This window comes from Schistocerca americana, chromosome 1 (assembly GCF_021461395.2).
Source record: "Schistocerca americana isolate TAMUIC-IGC-003095 chromosome 1, iqSchAmer2.1, whole genome shotgun sequence".
Classification (NCBI taxonomy): Eukaryota; Metazoa; Arthropoda; class Insecta; order Orthoptera; family Acrididae; genus Schistocerca; species Schistocerca americana.
In genome coordinates, this window is record NC_060119.1 from 834,605,039 (window position 1) to 834,627,371 (window position 22,333).

General features: G+C 38.8%; 1 protein-coding gene across 1 annotated transcript in view; it reads left to right on the plus strand.

Annotated features, from left to right (window-relative positions):
• Positions 1–250: 250 nt before the first annotated feature.
• The window catches only part of LOC124546521 (pescadillo homolog), a 40,048-nt gene continuing 17,965 nt past the window's right edge, over positions 251–22,333 (plus strand). The window contains exons 1-6 of the mRNA XM_047125042.1: positions 251–407; positions 514–747; positions 867–1,238; positions 1,326–1,464; positions 3,243–3,376; positions 12,088–12,347. Of these exons, the coding sequence (XP_046980998.1) occupies positions 384–407; positions 514–747; positions 867–1,238; positions 1,326–1,464; positions 3,243–3,376; positions 12,088–12,347 (1,163 nt within the window). The 5' untranslated portion in view covers positions 251–383. The remainder of the gene's footprint in view (positions 408–513; positions 748–866; positions 1,239–1,325; positions 1,465–3,242; positions 3,377–12,087; positions 12,348–22,333) is intronic.

The following is a 22,333-nucleotide window of genomic DNA, read 5'->3' on the forward strand; positions in this document are numbered from 1 at the left end:
GTGCAGCGACTGTGCGTCGACTCTGTCATCGTCAACCGGCCGAAAGGTGGCAAACGCTTGTCGACCTTCCCTTTCTGTTCAGAAAGAACTCGCCCAGCACTTTGGGTGAAAACTGGTCCCTGCACATCGGCCACGGTATCATGCGCGACCTACACAGGGCCACAGTCAACTGACAGTGGAGACAAACTCCATAGACATAGACATGTCTCATCCTCTTTGGGCTCATTTCTTGTTTCGATATTGGACAGCGTGATCTCTCTGTAGCATATTATCCTTGATCTTTGACGCATGTTGTGTGTGTTTTTGTAAACACGTGTGAAGTTTGGTTAAAGTTGTTTCAAACGTGTTACCGATTTAGTGAAGTTATTAAGCTGTCATAAAATATGGTTTCGAAACGGAAAAAGAAGGTATTTATTGCGGTGCATATTTTGAACCTTTAAACTCGTGTAAATTTTACACGCATGTTGTTGGTTGTAATAGGTTTAAAGATAAGTTAACGTTCTTAAATTTCAGTATCAGTCTGGAGAAGGAGCACAATACGTTTCAAGAAAGCAAGCAATGAGAATGCTACAGTTGTCCCTTAAAGATTTTAGACGGCTTTGTATTCTTAAAGGCATATATCCAAGAGAACCAAGGAACAGAAAACGAGCACAAAAAGGTGCAAGTGGCATAAAAACACTGTATCACAAGAAGGATATCCAGTTTTTGATGCATGAACCTATTATATGGACTTTGCGTGACTATAAGGTATGTACACACGTCTTGAAACGGTTGGCTTTTGCCCAGGGACTCATGTTGTTTGGAGTTACTGTTCTCATAACCAGCTCTAAACATCAGTTGTGATTTTATAATTTCTTGTTTTGCAGATATTTGGAAAGAAGATAGGAAGAGCCAAAGCTGTCAAAGATTTCGAAACTATGAAACGTTTGCTAGACAATCACCCAACATTAAAATTAGACCATATTGTGAAAGAGCGATATCCAACTTTCATTGACGCAATTCGCGATTTAGACGATTGCCTCACGCTTCTTTTCTTGTTTTCGACCTTTCCTTCGTTAAGACATGTTCCACGAGATCAGTCTGCACTTTGTAGACGGTTAACAGTTGAGTTCATGCATTACGTGATTGCAGCAAAAGCACTTCGGAAAGTTTTCATCTCCATAAAGGGGTATTACTATCAGGCAGAAATTAAGGGACAAACTGTCACGTGGATAGTGCCCCATCATTTCAGTTTTCAGGTAATATTGTTTCTCTCACATAAGCACATTTCTGTTTTGCTGCATGTCAGGTAAATGTGTTAACGTGACAGTATTTCTTTCCTGCAGCCACAATCAAAGGAAGAAGTTGACTTCAAAGTATTGTCCATATTTGTGGAGTTTTATCTGATCATGCTGGGATTTATTAATTTTCGCCTCTATCATTCACTGAACCTTTACTATCCTCCAAAGTTTGCTGGATATTCAGGTAAAATCAGAAGTATTATTTTTGTCTGTCTGTACAAATAAAAATATTTAATAAATAATCATCATACAGGGGGAAACAGAAGTAAGAAGTGTTTCAGGTATATCCGCGAGCTGTAACACAATGCAATGTAGCAGGGCTGTTACTATACCTAAAGTACTGACACACTTTGTTTTGTGTCTTTGTTTTTGGAATGTACTTGTGGTGACACACTGATCTGTTGCGTCTACTTTAAGTCCAAAGGTCTCAGTTTGGTTGAGAGTTGACAAAGTGGTTCAAATGCTTCATTTGCTGTGTTTCCTCTTTGTGTTTCATCATGTGGATTTTTATTTGGATTATATTTGTGATATTAATTGAGTATTATGTAGACTATAATGTGTAAAAGGGGAGAATAGCAATTTGTAACCAGGCAGCATTTAGGAGTGTACGAAAACAGCTTTACTAAAAATAACTGTGTTAAATGTCTAATTATCATTATCTCTCTTTACCTCCTATGCTGCATAATGTAGAATGCGTGTAGTGTTTGCTAGTAGCTCAGTGAGATCATGATGTCCATCATAACTGTTGTCGCATTAAACAGTCATGGCTCCATTTCTTATTTTTTTCTTTTAACTAGATAATTCATGTCAACCTTATTAAAAGTATGTGAGAGATTCCTCATATTTCTCACGACATAGCTGTTCTTTACACTTTTTGTGGGTAGTTGCATGAAGTGATCTTACCATTACAAGAATCTCAGTACTGAGTAAGCACAAAAATTGTTTTTTGCATGCTAGGTTCCTAAAAAATGTTTATTCACTGACAAGTTTAGCAATTACAGTCCTCAGTATGATCCACTCAGTTCGAAAATAACTTAGGCTGTACTAAACAGACCCTTCCTCTCTATTGCTGTAGAAATTTAAAAGTGCACTTTAGTGAAAAATTATCACATGTCCCTATTTTATTCCCATTTTGTATCATGACAAATACCATTAATGTAGTGAGACAGAAATAGTGCTAATGTAACTGTAACTTCCGTTCACTTCATGGAGCATCTAGCTTTTATCAGTTATTGTTGGTCATATGGAAGCTTGTGACTGTAAAATCTGGTATGTTCTTCCCATTAGTGGCCAGTTATATTAGGTAACTGTCCCTTTAACCAATATGAAGTATTTTTCAGTAGGGTGGCCATCTCAAAGACCCCTTTTTTACGCATATGTGACTCAGTGTGCGAGTGAATATTGAAAGTAAAAGAGGGGAAGTTAAAGCTTCCAATTTTTGGTTTGTAATTTAGAGGAGCATTACAAAGTATACAGTGCTGGTGCTCACTGCATGAAGAAATTATCTAACAAGTAAATAGTCATTGGGACTCAAATCACAAAATTCAGCCTTTTACAGCATTGAATGCTGTCCAGCTAGTGTGTGGTTATGCCAGTCAGTACTTTAGAATGTAAGGGTAACTGTTTTGAAATAATTAGTGAAGCAGATTGAAGCTATATATTGTCAGTTTTTCATATATAGTGTTAATGTGACTTGTCATTTTGAGTTGTGGTAACATTGCAGACACACAATCAGAAACCATTGTACATTAATATAAAATACGAAATTAAACACCATTTACACATCTTTATAAACATAATTTCTTGTCATTTTTTTCATATATAATGTAAATGGGATTTGTCATTTTGTGTTGCGATCACATTCCTGACACTCAAGAATAACCTACTGAGACATTGATAACTGAATTGTACTTCACATGCTTTAATAAGTAAATATGAGTAAATTGTTGTGTGTTTTTACAGCTGGTGATTGTGATAAGTCAATGGTTGATGAGGATTACTACGTATCTGAACGAATAGCTGCTCTTAATGTTACACTGGCTCGCACCAGCAATAATGCAGAAGAGGAAGAAGCTGAAGTGGATCAGTTCCCAATGGTAACACTCCATTCAGTATGGATAAAGCTAGATTGTAATTTAGTTATACACTGAAGCACCAAAGAAACTGGTATAGGCATGTGTATTCAAATACAGAGATATGTAAACAGGTGGGATATGGCACTGTGGTCAGCACCACCTATTTAAGATGACTAGTTTATGGCACAGTTGTTAGAATGGTTACTGCTTACAATGGCATGTTATCAAGATTTAAGTGTGTTTGAACGTGGTGTTAAAGTCGGTGCGCAAGCAATGTGACACAGCGTCTCCGAGGTAGTGCTGAAGTGGGAATTTTTCCGTACGATCAGCAGTCTGTTAGAATATCAAATCTCTGACATCGCTGCAGGAAAAAGGTCCTGCAAGAATGGGACCAGTGACAACTGAAAAGAATCGTTCAACATGACAGAAGTTCAACCCTTGGGCAAATTGCTGCAAAGTTCAGTGCTGGGCCATCAACAAGTGTTAGCATGCCAACCATTAATGAAACATCATCAACATGGGCTTTCAGAGCCAAAGGCCCACTTGTGTACCCTTGATGACTACACAACACAGTTTTTCGCCTCGCCTGGCCCGTCAATTCCGACTTTTGACTGTTGATGACTGGAAACATGTTACCTGATCGGACGAATGTCATTTCAAATTGTGTCGAGTGGACGGATGTGTATGTTTATGGAGACAACCTCACGAGCCCTTTACGTCAGCAGGGGACTGTTCAAGCTAGTGGAGGCTCTGTGGTGGTGTTGGGCATGTGCAGTTGGAGTGATATGGGATCCCTGATAAGTCTAGATACAACTCTTCTCAGGTGACAGGTACGCAAACATCCTCTCTGATCACCTGCATCCATTTGTGTCCATTGCGGATTCTGACAGACTTGGGAAATTTCAGCAGGACAGTGTGACACCCCACATGTCCAGGATTGCTACACAGTGGCTCCAGAGGCAGTTTCCTGAGTTTGATCACTTCTGCTGGCCACCAAACTCCCCAGATATGAACATTATTGAGAATATCTTAAATGTCTTGCAACATGCTGTTCAGAAGAGATCTCCACCCTCTCATACTCTTACAGATTTATGGACAGCCCTGTAGAACTCATTGTGTCACTTCCCTCCAGCACTACTTCAGGCATTAGTCGAGTCAGTGCCATGTCATGTTGTGGCACTTCTGCATGCTCGCAGGGGCGCTACATGATATTAGGCAGGTGTACCAGTTTCTTTGGCTCTTCAGTGGAGATAACTACTATTTCACACTGCAGCTGTTGTGACTCTCCATACATCAAAATTTTATGTATGTATACATTTAATATGGTTGTTAAAAAGTTTTTAGAGAAGAGAGAATCAATAGAACGTATTTAGTCAGTTTTTGGAATTTTATCTGCTTTTGCATGTAACAGAAATTTGGGGGCTGTTTAAATAGTTTCCACTGGGATATTTACTTGAGTTTCAGCTAACAAATAAGCTTTGTTTTGCCACAGTAAGTGAAGTTTCTGTGGAAATTAAATGAATGTGCTGTGCTAGAGAGTGTTGGCTGGGAGGGGAATGTTAGTTTTTCCATCCTTCGTATTCCGCTATTGCAGTTGTCATTTCTATCATATCCTCCATCTGGGTTGGATAATTAGAAGCAACAGCTACCAGACACACACCTATCCTTGTCATGGTTTACATGGGAACACTGAGCTCTATTCATGGTGTTACTGGCATGGTAATGCCACTTCATTGTAACCAGTCACCCATTTAAGTGTTCTTTGTATAGAAGTATTGTTTGTTTGCCGAGGGTGCTATGTTTTTGTCATGTAGGGTTGCTGTTCTTGTTTGCAGGTGAAGATGATTTGGTTTTGACACAGGTATCAGAGGGTGTAATATATGAAATGTAATAATTTCACTGTGATCTTAAAAACAGTCCCAGAACAGACTAAATTGTGGCATCTTGAGACTTTGGTTATCCAGTGGAATACACAACACCTCAGGATGTCAACAGATCACTGGGAAAGTCTGAAGAATTATAGCCTGAATCTTGTCAGTGTTGTAAAGACATGTGGTATTTCCAGCCAAAAAGTACAGAGAACTTGTTCAGCAGTGCAAAGAATGGAAACATGAAGTTAACAAAGTTTCAATCTCTGAGGGATCATATTAGTGGAAGAAGAGCTATCCCTGAGTTGGACGATTTTCAGGGCACTATTTGTTGCCTTGTATCAGAATTTTATGGCTCTGGCAAAAGGCAAAATTTGGTTCATGGGTGGTGTCAGTCAAATGATACAATTCTCAATTCTTTGGAATCCAGCCTGCAGTGATAGGTGTATGCTCATGATGTCCGTCATGGGATTACAGAAGCGTTCGATGCCACCCATCTGCTTTGACCCATGACATCACCAATGTGGCGGAAATGACCATTCTCAAGGTTTGCAATATGGCACCTATGACGTCATTACATTAACGACAAAAAACACAAAAATACATACAAAACCAACAAACACATCTCTCTCCAAAAATGTAATCAAACTAGCGGGCCAGTGCAGGAAATTGGGAGTTTTTGGATGGGTACGAACTAAATATAAACACACCACAATCCCAAACTACAAAAAACGACGACATAAAAACATGACAAAATTCCCGAATTCCGCTACACTTCAAATATCGACAATAATCAGTCACTTTCCTTCACCTACATAGATCAACTGCAATTGTTGATACCACAAAATAAAAACCAACTACTCCAAAAGTTATAATCACACTGCAACTATTGATACCACAAAACCAACACCTAAAACAACAAAAATTGGAATTAAACACTTCTCTTGACCTATATAGGTCAACAGCAGCTCACTGTACCAAAACACACACAGCTACGACACATTGGAATCAGACACTTCACTTGACCTATATTGGTCAACAGCAACTCAAAGTACCAAAACACACACAGTGACGACACATTGGAATCTAACACTTCCCTTGACCTCTATAGGTCAACAACAGCTCACGATACCAAAACACACATAGCTATGATGACAAATTGAAATGATCACTTCCCATGACCTATACGGCTCAAATACAACTGACGATACCAAAAAAATTGAAATCGAGTACTTCCCCTAAGATACATAAATCAACCACAAGTGCCGATACCAAAACATCAACCACCAACACATGCAGTAAGTAACACCGACCCAACAACACACAAAAACCCCACCTAACATCATAACACACGAACAAAAGATAAAAAAAAAATGACTACTTACCATAAAAAAGTTCCAGGTGCTACACACTAACCCCGAACTCGCATATTCTGCTTGCATATGCCACACTTCACTATCTCCATCACAAGCCCAAAAAGTAGCAGAAACTTAATGAAGGACAACATGTCGTACTCCATTTCAGCCCGCACATGCGCACTATTAAACTTAGAAGTCATATCCATACCCAACAAAAGAAGCCACGTATTGAATTAAACGACTTACCGTGCGACAAACATCATACGACACCGCAATAACATAAACAAAACGGAAACTTAATTCTTAACTCACTGAATCGAATTTCTGTTCTTCTATAACAGTCACGACTGATAAATGCACACTTCAAGCACCGACACCCAAATAAACATTTGGGCCATTCACACACACCACCAGAGCACACCACCCGCCACAACAAGACGACATCTACAAACACAACACACTCAAACTAAACTCCACGCCATCATGACGTCACACAACACAACACCCTTACGTCACGGGTCAAAGCGGATGGGTGGATCGGACGCCTCTGTTGATCCTCCAACATTGTAGCAGCTAGGGCATATTTTCTGAGGAAAATGCACATCATGAAGGAAAATCATAGCCCTGTTGTTTGTCGTGATGAGATAAGACAATCAAAATCGTGTTTCCCTTATCTGTGCTGTTGAACATACTCTCTGTACTTTTTGGCTTGAAATAACATGTCTTTACTTCGCTGACAAGATTTAGTTTTTTCTGGAATTGTCTTTGCGGTCACAGTGAAATTTGTACAACCTGCATATGGCTCCCTTTGTTAAATTCATGTGTCTTATTACTGAGTCATCTTTGTATACACACAAGAATGGCAAAACTATGTGATGGAAACCAAGCACTTTTGGCAAATGAACATGTGGTAGAATTCAAAGAGCGATGGGTGCCTAAGAGTGCTACTAAAGGAAACATGCTTGTTATTGCTGTTTTATGAACATTCAAGTATAAAAGCATTGCATGGTGTGAGATTATGTTTCATCCACAGTTTATAACATTTTAAGGAGAATTAGTGTGTGAATGTAGAAATAAGGTGCTTCAAATCACTGGTTTGGAATCAAACATGCAGTTACCACTTGAAAACTCAGCGTATATTGAACAGCTAAGGTTTCACCTTCATTTAAAATGAAACTGTCACCTTCCAGCCTAACCTAGGCTTTGGTAAACGCTATTGATCAGACTGACACCATCTGCTGCTGAAAAATGGAGGGCCTTCGTAATATATTCAGGCGTGGCAGCTTGTTTTCATAGAACTGCACACACTCAAGTTGCTAATTAAACGGTTGAGCTTGTAAGAAAAGTAATTAGTTGGAAAGCATGTTGATTGATGCAGTATTTTATTACACTAAGAATGGTGAAAACCGCATAGCGGTCCATGTCTATGATTGAGATATTTGCATTTTAGTTCAATGAACCTATCAGAATTTACGTAGAGGTGACTGGAGTGCGAGGAGGCCAGATAGTACGTTTCTGGGAAGTCGCAGACAATGGCCCCAAATATTGCCAGTTAGTATGGCGGCTGAAGCCAGTTGGGTCTGGAAAGTGTAGGAGCAGGTGCAGGGATACTGTAAAAGAACCCAAAGTAAAAGTTGAGGCTTAGTTTATGGGGCAGACATCCCTTCACTTTGGTGCCTGTGGACAAGTCGATCGGTGGACCAAGCTCAAGAGGAAGAATAGTCCACTTTACATTTTAATGTGTAGAGAATTCACAGTATTTATCAGAGTAAAGTTTAGAGTTGATGACCATCTCAGTAAATTGTAGAGCATGGTGTAATTACAAGCAGAATTAATATTTGGTAAAATGTAGTGTGTGAGGGACGTGTGCCAAGTGCCACTTTGTCTTGATTGCACAGTAAGCTTTGCTTGTGCATGTATTGTATGTAATGTCTTTTTAAGTCACACAGTTAACTTTAAGACTGTGTTTTAACTATACAGGGTGTTACAAAAAGGTACGGCCAAACTTTCAGGAAACATCCCTCGCACACAAAGAAAGAAAATATGTTATGTGGATATGTGTCCGGAAACGCTTATTTTCCATGTTAGAGCTCATTTTATTACTTCTCTTCAAATCACATTAATCATGAAATGGAAAAACACAGCAACAGAACGTACCAGTGTGACTTCAAACACTTTGTTACAGGAAATGTTCAAAATGTCCTCCGTTAGCGAGGATACATGCATCCACCCTCCGTCGTATGAAATCCCTGATGCGCTGATGCAGCCCTGGAGAATGGCGTATTGTATCACAGCCGTCCACAATACGAGCACGAAGAGTCTCTGCATTTGGTACCGGGGTTGCATAGACAAGAGCTTTCAAATGCCCCCATAAATGAAAGTCAAGAGGGTTGAGGTCAGGAGAGCGTGGAGGCCATGGAATTGGTCGGCCTCTACCAATCCATCGGTCACCGAATCTGTTGTTGAGAAGCGTACGAACACTTCGACTGAAATGTGCAGGAGCTCCATTGCGCATGAACCACATGTTGTGTTGTACTTGTAAAGGCACATGTTCTAGCAGCACAGGTAGAGTATCCCATATGAAATCATGGTAACGTGCTCCATTGAGTGTAGGTGGACAAAACTAAAATGAGCTCTAACATGGAAATTAAGCGTTTCCGGACACATGTCCACATAACATCTTTTCTTTATTTGTGTGTGAGTAATGTTTCCTAAAAGTTTGGCCGTACCTTTTTGTAACACCCTGTATGTCTGCTGGTGACAAACTGCTGAGGCTTATACACAAGTAGTTAATGAGCAAAGCATATGGCATGTGCGATTCAACACTCCCAAGTGTGAAGGCAGGTTTGGTGCATCAAATTATCAAGCTGTTTACATCTCAAGTGTTGTGAGAAGATGGTGTACAAACTGTTGAGAGCTTACATACTTCTGTCCAGTTTTCAGATCTCAAAATCTTCCTGAAACTAGTAAGGTACCAGCTAGTTTTAATTACTGACATTGGAGTAATGAGAAGTTTAACCCTGTCACACAGGTCAAAGTGAGGCTAGCAACTCCTATTTAAACTTGTTTTATACACAAGGTTTTATTATTATTATTTTTTATTTATTTATTTATTTATTTATTTTTTTTTCTAATTACGTGGTGTAGAAGATGGTTATGTCTTCCAGGAAAGTTCCTAATTCAAACATAGGGAAGGGAGAATCCACAGTCTCACTAAGAGACAAATATTTCAATTCTGGGCTGCTGTATGAAAGCTGAGATGATAGCGAAACTGGGGTTGCACAAGCATCCTTATAACCAGTTTGAACGTGACTGCATGGCAACACATTCACGTGATTTTTATACTTAAAAAATTCCAAGTTACATTGTGATCTCCAGCTCATGTAAGCTATAGATCCCCATGTAACAGGCTGGGTAAGTCATTTTCCAGACTGGAGGAGAGCAGGGGCATACATTTTCCAATATATAGCTTTGCAAAGCACTTTAGTGATAAAACCAACCTTCAGGTGGAGGTCACTTGTTAAAGTGTGGTCTGCAGAGATACATATAGCAGTGTCCACATCTTAAGCATTCAAATGACAGTGTCTGTAAAACTGTATGAGAAACTTATTTGAGTACATGTATTTATCCCATTTCAGATTAACTATTATCTTACTTGAGTTTTGTGAATTCACATAGTTGGGTTATGCTCACTAAAGAGCAACTCAGTAGGTGATATTTTAGTGATACCCAGTCATATGTTTCAAATTCATTCAGAGAACTGTTTGTGATTCATAACTGATAGAGGGTGTCATCTGCTATCCTGTACGTCAGAAACCTCGACAGCGTTTGATTAACTACTGATCATGAAACACACCATTTACACCTTATGAAGAAACCTTAAGTATCAGTTATTGTTGTTAAAATGTCACCAGAGCTCATTAGATAAAAAAATGTGCATGACAATTCCAACAATTTTTAGCCTTATAATGGGAGGAAGTTAATGTAATCCAAGAAGCGAATACTGAGAAACCTAAACAGGTCTACTAAAGAGACTGCTTACACCTTGCTTGTCTGTTTTCTTCAGGGAGCCTAAATTGGAATGTTCGGAAGAGAGATGAAATTTTTCATTTGCAAAACTTAGAGATATACTGTGCAACATTTCTGCTGCTTACATTGTGCATTTCTTATAATCACTATAAGAATGAGTTAAGAGAGGCTGCACCTGAATGACCACAAAGCAAGGTGGTGCAGTGGTTAGCACAATGGACATGCATTCAGGACGACAACGGTTCAAACCCGCATCCGGCCATCCTGATTTAGGCTTTCCGTAGTTTCCCTAAATTGCTTCAGGCAAATGCTGGGATGGTTCCTTTGAAAGGGCACAATTGAATTCCTTCTCCATCCTTCTCTAATCCATTGGACCGATTACCTCGCTGTTTGGTCCCATCCCCCAAATCAACCAATCAACTAACCTGAACAACCAAATCACGTTCAGCTCTAGCCAGGAAATGTTTATTCCGAATCTTATACACAAGTTTGTAATTTATGCATAAGATATAAATGTTATCCAGTAGTATTTAATTTATTATCTGTGCCCCCTCAGTTTTTATTTTCACTTACTTCAGAAAAGAAATATTAATTATGTCTCTGTACTCTACACAACATATTCCTTTTCGAGAAAAAAAAAAAATCAATCAAATTTCCATCTAGACATCTGGTTTTTCACGCCTTCCCTAAACCACTTAAAAGTGAACAGTAATATTCTCATTAACCAACTTTGGTTTCACAAGGAACCATTGTGCAAAGTGACCGTAGATTAATCAAGGAAGAATAGGAACACCACAGTCGGTCACAATCTTATTGTCTTTTTACTCTTGCTTATCCAGATTTCACCTTTAAAGCTTGCTGTGTTCCTATCTTTCCCTGATTTTTCCCATTGAACCACAACAAATTTATTTCTCAGTTGTTATCCAATCGTTGACAGTCAATTTCTTTTTAGCAACAAAATCAGTATTTCCTATCATGTGAAACATGGTATGTTCTAACACTGCAGTTAGTAACTACCTACATGAAACTAAAATTTGAGTATAAATTTCAGTAATATAAATATCATTGTAATACTTTTATTAATACTTTCATTTTCTTTTGTTGCATACTGCAACTTGTGTGGATCAGAAAAATAGATGTTCTGTTCTTAAATGTCCCTTCTACTTGCAGCATAAATACTTGTTACCCTCTTTCTTGTCAGTGTCCTAGCCTGTGTTAGCATTGCTAACGTGGATGGCAGGGGATGTATAAAATTAGTTTTCAGAAATTTGTGGAACATTGATAGTAATCAGAACCATTTTTCTCTGCAATTTTATAGTAATTTATCTTATTCCAATTCCTTTCACATAATGGTAAAATTGTGCTTCACTATGTATTAAGAAGTGACTTCACAAAAAGAGTAATATAAATGTTCTGTAACTCAAAAATGTGGTTAAGCTGCCTTATGAGAGTTACATTTTTATTGTATTCAAATCAGATTGAAGATCCTGAAAAATTGGAAGAAGCAAAACTGGAAGCAGAAAAAATCAAACGATTAAAATCGCTGTTTGAAGGTTTAAAGTTCTTCATTAATCGAGAAGTACCACGTGAGCCTCTGGTGTTCATAATTCGCTGTTTTGGAGGAGAAGTCTCGTGGGACAAGCTGTCGTTTGTTGGAGCTACATTTGATGAGTCAGATGAAACAATTACTCATCAGATTGTTGATAGACCAAGTTTGGAGAAGCAGTACATTTCAAGGTAAGCCAAATTTATCATCTGGTAGACAACATATCAATATGTGCATTAATTATAGTGTAGCTCCTACATTCTAATGATTGTTGTATTGAGCTGGAAGTTTCTACTGCTGTGAAACTAAAAAGCTCATCATGGTGAAAAATGCAGTTTGTGGAGAACATTGATATGAAAATTGTGATAAAGGTAATTGTTGTGCCACATCATTGTCACACCTACAATTTTGCCTTTGGATATTACAGTAATTAGAAGCCCAAATTATTGTTTTCTAGGTAGTCTTTCAGTATTGTCTGTATATAAAAACAGGATATATACGACCCGGCAAATCCGGTGAAAACCCAGGAATTTTTTCATCCAGGAGAAAACCGGGAAAAAACCTGGGAATTTTTCAGAATTCTGGGAATTTTTCATTGTTTTGGCTTTCAGTTAAATTTTTGTAATTTTGACTGGTAAGAATTGATTCTCTAGCAAAGAATGTTACTGTATCCTGCTACTGGAGAATGATACTGCACCAGTAAAATGTAAACGAGATAAAAAAAAAGAAAGAAAAAACTTCAGTAGCAAAAGAAGTGTGCCATTTACAACAACAAAACACTGTGCACCCCCAAGCATCTACAAACAGCAAAAATATGTCAGAGGTCTCAGGACAAAGACTATGCAATACTGCATAACAATAAAGTGTTTTGTATGAGCGTGATGTCACAACTGTTTACATTAGGTTCGTTTGACCAGTTACCAGCGGTCTCATGCGCATGCACAGTTGACTCGCATATGAGCAGTACCCTCCCCTGCTTCCCACTACTTGAAATGTGGCTGTTAGTTGTATCGGCAATAAGCGGCAAGCAGCCAGATGGTAACAAAACATTTTCTTGCACACCCTAGCTGCCAGATTCGCGCTTGCGCAGCGTTCTCTGAGTTGTAGTGGTGAGGGTATTAGTCTCCACCTGACCCTTGTTTGCGTTAAGTGATTTCACTATTTCCTCTTCGTTTCAAGTTCCTACATCAAATGAAAACAAAACAGATTTCTGCGGCCGGGAGCTGTCAAGTGAATTATAATACATTCACATAATTACAGAGGGCAAAAAAATATTATTAGTTTCAGTTTTCTGACTTTATTTTATTTCCAAATTATTAAGCAGACAAGCATTAATCGCCTTGCAGAACAATGAAGTTATTTTTGTCAGTTTGCTGAAGAAATTTGGCTTATTAATCTTTCCGCTGCGGCAATCAATGTATTTGAAACAAAGTGTTTCGTTCCACAGTATTGGCTAGTTCCAACTGTTCCCTGAATTTCTAGTGCACATTTTCGTCTTCTGCCATGAATGGCATTATGCCATAATAAAGAACCAAATATGAGATAGTACAGGACCGGTACTCCAAGAAAATTTACATCGCAAAAACCATACTGCAAAGCTTAATATCAGATGGGACCTACTTCATTGTGAATCTGGAAAAAACCAATGTGCACTTCAAGACGAATTAAGCATTTTAGTATGGTTTACGAAATTCCGATGGAGTATCCTCTGATGTCCTGTTTCTTTTATGGCGTAAGCTCTCTCAGTGCTTTATACATACGAACATGCGGACTTCCTACCCCACTGCAGTTGCGCACGCGCAATAATGCCTGTTTTCTGGCGCTTTCTGGCAACTGCTAAATCGAATCAGTTGTAGGATAGTATTTGCGAATGGTGGTTCAAAAAGCGTTACTTTCAAAGTAAATTTCTTTTTACGCAAGATGAATTATGTTACGTGTGAGAAAGTGGGATGAATTCCTCGAATCACAGAGCTTTTAAAACTGAACACTTTGAGGACCAGCCACTTACAAGAATTTCGAGGCCAGAAGACCAGACATTTGTCATTATTTTAAATTTTCTGGCACATTTGTGTGATGTATCTTTAAGTATAACACACGCAAAATAGATCAATATTGCATGTGAAAGCTTAGCTTCCCTTGTAGCTTATTAATCATCGAGACCCACATTATACGTGAAAGCTTAGCTGTTCTTGTAGCTATACTATGTATATTAATGTAAACCATTAACTTTTCCTCTTTGTGTGTTCGCACTACGTAACAGTGACCTTGCTATTGGCTGACTTGCATCACGTGTCCTATGCTCTGAATATCTGGTGAGATCACGTAGCATGAGATTGATTGGCTTACAAAAGGGCATCACAATCTCGATTTCAACGTTCCCAAAACTAACGTGCTGTGCTTGGTGAAATTCGAGTTTGTACTTTTGTAATATGAAAATATGCAGCGTATATGTTGCTGCACATGAAAGGTCTTTCCAAAACTTCTCTCCCCCGTTTTTTTCCTGGGAAGCTGTATGCTAGTGTATAAAACATTAACCATGCAAAGGAGTGATAAGTTTTACAGTTCCAAAGGAAAAATCTTTGCCGGGGAGAAAGTATATATTTTAAACGGGATATCTGGGAATAATTCAAAATTTTTTTTTCCTTGACCAGATATATATCCTGAAAAATCACTCATTCATATATATTTGCTAATTCAAACTATAATATATCTGCTTCATTCTGAAGATAAAAGGCATGACGTATAATAACAAGGCTTATGGAGGATGTTTATTCATTCGTCTAAATGACAAAACCTGAGGCATAAAGAGAGATGGTATGACTCTGAAAACTAATCATGAATATAATTGTTCAAGGCATATGTACTTTATCTGTGTATGTTACACAAAGAAGAAAGAATTGTGCATCTTTACTTCATGGTGTCTGTTGAATTTGGGAGGAACATTTGTGCCAGGCATATAAAACTGAGGTAAGATACCTTAAAGATCTGAGCACAATGCAAGCAATGGAAAGAGTAAAGGCAACCACACTATCATATTGTAGTGAGCTGTGGCACAAACAGTGTGACATAATGGTTAGCTTCGCTGGCTGGCGTGGTGCAGGTGACCAAACACAATGCCCAGCAAATTGTTATTTATCATTTCTGGGAGGGTTATGAAATATCTAACATTTGTAATGTTTGTTTACTTCAGAATATTTAATGTTTGTATAAATACCAACACTCTGGAATATTCTGTGTTTGTACCGATAGTTATCCTCTCCATCCAGGACAGTTCTGTTCCGGCTGTACATAGGTGTTTGTAATAAATGTGCTTTGAGTATTAACAAGGGGAGGACTCCAGTGGTGGAATCGACTTTTTGAAATCAAGTATGCAGTGATATAAGTGAAGATCTCAGATATCACACCCTGCAGCCATTCACCCTAGTAGGTCCTCGTTTGCAAGTAATTGATGAAAAAATATTCAGAATTGTATGTGATGCTCAGTAATGTTAAAAAAGTCGCATTATCTTGTCTGATTGTGTGGTGTATTGGATGGGATAATAGCATCACATGTAAGAGGTTGTGGGTACGAATCTCGCCGTACTGTTTTTTGTTTTTTTTTACAACCTTATCAAAATGACTTTGATCATTATTTTTATTCAGTTGATTGGTTTAACTACAATTTTTATTTCTGTGACATCATTTTAATCACCTTATGAACTTTTTCATTTGTTTCCTGTTTTCTTTGTATCATTGTTTTTCCAATCAGGATTTTTGTGAAAAAGAACTTAATTGTATTTATCTATTATAATATGTATTATAAAAAACCCCCATGAACCACGAACTTTGCCAATGGTGGGGAGGCTTGCATGTCTCAGTGATATAGATAGCCATACTGTTGGTGCAATCACAACGGAGGGATCTCTGTTGAAGGGCCAGACAAATATGGTTCCTGAAGAGGGGCAGTAGCATTTTCATTAATTACTGGGGCAACAGTCTGATCTGGCCGTGTAACATCAACCAAAACAGCCTTGCTGTGCTGATACTGCGAAAGGCTGGAAGCATGGGGAAACTAAAGCAGTAACTTTTCTCATGGGCATGCAGCCCTATTGTATGGTTAAATGATGATGGTGTCCTCTTGGGTAAAATATTCTAGAGGTAAAATAGTCCCCCATTCGGGTCTCCGGGTGGGGACTACTCAGGAGGACATCATCATGAGGAGAAACATAGCTGGCGTTCTATGGATCAGAGCATGAAATGTCAGATCCCTTAATCGGGCAGGTAGGTTAGAAAATTTGAAAAAGGAAATGGGTATGTTTAAGTTAGATATAGTGGGAATTGGTGAAGTTCAGTGACAGTAGGAACAGGACTTCTGGTTACAGGGTTATAAATACAAAGTCAAATAACAGTAATGCAGGAATAGGTTTAATAATAAATAAAAAAATAGGAAAGCAGGTAAGCTACTACAAACAGTATAGTGAATGCATTGTTGTAACCAATATTGTCACAAAGCGCACACCCATCACAGTAGTACAAGTTTATTTGCCAACTAGTTCCGCAGATGAGGAGGAGCTTGAGAAAATGTTTGATGAGATAAAAGAAATTATTCAGATATTTAAGGGAGCTGAAAATTTAATAGTCATGGGGGACTGGAATTCGATAGTAGGAAAAGGAAGAGAGGGAAAAGTAGTAGGTGAGTATCAACTGGGGAAAAGGAATGAAAGAGGAAGGTACCTGGTAGAATTTTGTACACGCATAATTTAGTCACGGCTAATACTTGGGTTAAGAATCATGAGAGAAGGTTGTGTACATGGAATAGATCTAGAGGCACTGGAAGGTTTCAGATTGATTATATAATGGTTAGACAGAGATTTAGAAGCCAGATTTTAAATTGTAAGACATTTCCATTGGTAGATGTGGACTGTGACCACAATTTATTGATTATGAACTGCAGATTGAAACTGAAAAAACTGCAAAAAGGCAGGAAATTAAGGAGATGGGACATGGATAAACTGAAAGAACCAGGGGCTGTAGAAGGTTTCAGGGGGAGCATTAGGGAACGATTGCCAAGAGCAGGGGAAATTGATGTAGAAAAAAATGGTTAGCTTTGAGAGATCAGAGGATCAGGTAGGTAAAAAGATGAGGGCTAGTAGAAATACTTGCGTAACACAAGATATATTGAATTTATCGATGAAAAGCGAAAATATAAAAATGCAATAAATGAAGCAGGTGAAAGGGAATATAAACATCTAAAAAATGAAATTGACAGGAAGTGCAAAATGGCTAAGTAGGAATGGCTAGAGGACAAATGTAAGGATGTAGAAGCATATATCTCTAAGGGTAAGATAGATACTGCCTACAGGAAAATTAAAAGAGGCCTTTGGAGGAAATATCAAGAGCTCAGATGGAACACCAGTCCTAAGCAAAGAAGGGAAAGCAGCCAGGTGGAAGGATTATATAGAGGGTCTGTACAAGGAGATGCACTTAAGGGCAATATTATGGAAGTGGAAGAGGACATAGACGAAGATGAGAAGGAAGATACACTACTGCGTGAAGAATTTGCCAAAGCAGTGAAAGACCTAGGTTGAAACAAGGCCCTGAGAGCAGACAGTATTCCGTTAGAGCTACTGATAGCCTTGGGAGAGCCAGCTGTGACAAAACTCTTCCATCTGGTGAGCAAGATGTACGAGACACACAAAATACCCTCAGACTTCAAGAAGAATGTAATAATCCCAGTTCCCAAAAAAGCAGCTGCTGAAAGATGTGAAAATTACTGGACTATCACTTTAATAAGTCACAGCTGCAAAATACTAACATGAATTATTTACAGAAGAATAGAAAAACTTGTAGAAGCCAACCTCTGGAAGAACAGTTTGGATTCCGGAGAAATGTAGGAACACGCGAGGCAATACTGATGCTACAACTTCTCATAGAAGGTAGGTTAAGGAAAGACAAACTTACATTTGTAGACTTAGAGAAAGCTTTTGACAATGTTGACTGGAATACTCTCTTTCAAATTCTAAAGGTGGCAGGGGTAAAATACAAGGAGCAAAAGGCTATTTACAATTTGTAGAGTGTGTTGATAGGCACAAAAGGGAAGCAGTGGTTGAGAAGGGAGTGAGGCAGGGCTTTAGCCTATCCCTGATGTTACTCAGGCTGTGTATTGAGCAAGCAGTAAAGGAAACAAAAGAAAAATTTGCAGTTGGAATTAAAATCCATGGAGAAGAAATAAAAACTTTGACGGTTTGCCAGTGACATTGTAATTCTGTCAGACACGGCAAAGGACGTGGAAGAGCAGTTGAACGGAATGGACAGTATCTTGAAAGGAGGGTGTAAGATGAACATCAACAAAAGAAAAACAAGGATAATGGAATGTAGTCAAATTAAATCAGGTGATGCTGAGGGAATCAGATTAGGAAATGAGACACTTAAAGTAGTAGATGAGTTTTGCTATTTAGGGAGCAAAATAACTAATGGTGGTAGATTTTAGTGTCAGGAAGTCCTTTCTAAAAGTATTTGTATGGAGTGTAGCCATGTATGGAGGTGAAACATAGACAATAAATAGTTTAGACAAGAAGAGAATAGAAGCTTTTGAAATGTGGTGCTACAGAAGAATGCTGAAGATTACATGGGTAGATCACATAGCTAAGGAGGAGGTACTGAATAGAATTGGGAAGAAGAGAAGTTTGTGGTACAACCTGACCAAAAGAAGGGATGAGTTGGTAGGACACATTCTTAACCATCAACGGATCACCAATTTAGTACTGGAGGGAAGCGTGTGGGGTAGGAGTCATACAGTGAGACGAAGAGATGAATGCAGTAAGCAGATTCAGAGGGATGTGGATTGCGGTAGTTATTTGGAGATGAAGAAGCTTGCGCAGGTTAGAGTAGCATAGAGAGCTGCATCACGCCAGTCTTTGGACTGAAGACCATAACACCACCACCAACAACAACATATAGCCTATTATAATATTCGATTATTTCAAAATTCTGATCTATCGGTCAAAAAACCAAATAACAATATTATGAGAAGGAAAGTTGCTACTCACCATGTAGGGGAGATACTAAGTCGCAGATAGGCACAACAAAAAGACTCTCACAATTAAAGGTTTCAGCCATTGGTCTTTGTCAACAATAGACACACACACACACAAACACAAACACACACAAAATGCAACTCCATGTGTGTGAACTGCATTTTCAATATTGTTACATTCCATCTTGGATTTCCATTATTTGATTCTTGCCCAAAAGACCAAATAATCTACTTATATTGACTATGCAGTGGTGTGAACATTGTATTTTTTGTTACCAGATGTGCAGTTTTTTTGCATGGTAATTGTCATACAAGCGTTGTAAGATTTTTGCACTATAGACTAAATAATGCAGAAGTAGACTTAAATGAAAGAAGTATAACAAAATTTGAACAAAATGAGAAATAGATATAATGAACTCAGTAATGTGGACAAAAAAGCAGGGTGATAAAACAAAAGAAATTGAATTTAAATTAATGTGTAAAATTAATTAAAAACACATGAATGGAGATTTCAAGTGGAAAAAGAATGAAAAATGAGAGCAAATGAAGTATATGATATTATGGTAAAATGATATAACAAAGGAATGGAAATAAAAAGCTACATTTAAATCATTAATTGAATAAAAATGATCAAATTCATTATGATAAAGATTTAAAAATTTAAAAAATGTACTGCACCTGATGAGATTCAAACCCACAACCTCCTGCAGGTACATCTATTATCCTATTCATTAAACCACATGACCACACTACTTAAATTGACTTTTTTAATGTCATTCAGCATCATGCATAGTTCCAAATTTTTCTTTATCAGTTACTCACGAAGGAGGACCCACCAGGGTGAATGGCTGCAGTGTGTGATACCTGGGAACCTGGCCTACATAACTTTGTAGATGGTTTCAAAAAGTCAGTGCACCACTGGAGATGTCTCCTTGTAAATGTTGGATTTCATTGATGACATTACTTTCAGATTTGGTCTGTGGTGTGGTGACACTGTTGACAAGCTCTCTGCCTACTATGTGAACTGCTATAGGGTAATTATTCCCAGCGGGTAACAAGTAGCAAGGTTGCAGCGTAAATGTAACAATGCTCCCAGGAAGCAATGAGGTGCGATTTTAGAGCAGTGAAGTGCCAGTGGTGAGGTTGCAACACAATCGTGCCCTTAGTGTTCACTGCAGATGCTGGCCAACAATCAATGGAATGGCTGAAATGATTTGCCCAATTTGGCAAAAGTGTACTTACCTTGACAGCACAGCCCAACAGTGGTTCTAAAACAACAAAGAGAGCTGAGACACATCCTAGGCTGAACTGAAGAAAACATTTGTTAATAATCGGCAGCAAGCCTGCTTAACACAGGAACGGTTGAAGAGCATTGCCTAATGCCATGAGAAACAGCACAGTCCTGCACAAAGTATGTTCTGGCCCTGTGCAAATTGTGAATCCGAATATGACTGAAGCCTACAAAATCTCAAATACGGTGATAGGAGACACAAATGATATCTACCAAGCTGTCCTGGTAAAGAATACAACAACAATCAAGGAATTGATCAAATGGTGCCAACACATCAAGAAAATGCAACAGAAAAAAAAGAAAGAAGTAAGACCAACTCCTCAGTGTGGTTCTAATGGCATTTATGGGTGATAACCGCAACCTCACGTTGCTATGTAGTAAGTGGAGAGAGAGAGAGAGAGAGAGAGAGAGAGAGAGAGAGAGAGAGAGAGAGAGAGCAGTGTGTATCAGCCAGAAATGTCAGACCAGGCAAGCAAGAAATAGTAGCTGTAAATGTCAACCTATAAATTAGAAGGTAATAAGAGAATGCCAAAGAAGAGGAGTATCGATCTTTAGCATCAGTCTGCACTACCAGTTGAATGCAACAGGAAGAATGGACGAGGCCAACTCATACTTACAAGGGAACCTCCCCATCGCACCCCCCTCAGATTTAAGTACAAGTTGGCACAGTGGATAGGCCTTGAAAAACTGAACACAGATCAATCGAGAAAACAGGAAGAAGTTGTGTGGAACTATGAAAAAAATAAGCAAAACATACAAACTGAGTAGTCCATGCGCAAGATAGGCAGCATCAAGGGCACTGTAAGCTCTGAAGCGCCGTGGTCCCATGGTTAGCGTGAGCAGCTGCGAAATGAAAGGTCTTTGGTTCAAGTCTCCCTCGTGTGAAAAATTTTTTATTTTCAGACTATTATCAAAGTTAAGGCACTCAAACATAATCAACTTCGCTCTCCAAAATTCCAGGACATGTTCAGATTTGCTTAGACACATGCAGTATTTGACGGTCTACACACAGAAAAATTTGAAAACGTTAGAAACATATGTTTTGACAGGGCACAGGGAAAACTGTGCGACTGTGAAACTGTTGCAGTCATTTGTTGCAGTTCACGTGACAAACTCTTATGTTTTCATCACTTTTTTGGGAGTGATTATCACATCCACAAGAAAACCTAAATCGGCAAGGTAGAAGAATCTTTTTACCCATTCGCCAAGTGTACAAGTTAGATGGGTCGACAACATATGCCTGTCAGGTGACGCACATGCCGTCACCAGTGTCATATGGAATATATCAGACGTGTTGTCCTGTGGAGGAATCGGTTGATGTATGACCTTGCGAGCAAATGTTTTCGGTGCCCACTGGAGAGGCACGTCATTTCGTCTACTAATCGCACGGTTTTGCGGTGCGGTGGCAAAACACAGACACTAAACTTTACAGTGAACAGAGACGTCAATGAATGAACGGACGGATCATAACTTTGCGAGAATAAAGAAAGTAAAATTTTCACCCGATGGAAGACTTGAACCAAGGACCTCTCCCTCCAGAGCTGCTCACGCTAACCACGGGACCACGGCGCTCCTGAGCTTGGAGTATCCTTAATGTTGCTTATGTTGCGCATGGACTACTCAGTTCTTATATTTTGCTTATTTTTTTCGGAGTTCCACACAACTTCTTCCTGTTTTCTCGATTGATCTGTGTCCAGTTTTTCAAGGCCTATCCACTGTGCCAACTTATAACTAAATCTGAGGGGGGTGCGATGGGGAGGTTCCCTTGTTAGTGGTACAGCTGTCAAATGACAAGCCAGCATCTGACCAGTATTGGTAAACCAATTCCTCCGCTAAGTATAACACCTTGGAGAAGAACAGACAATTGGAGG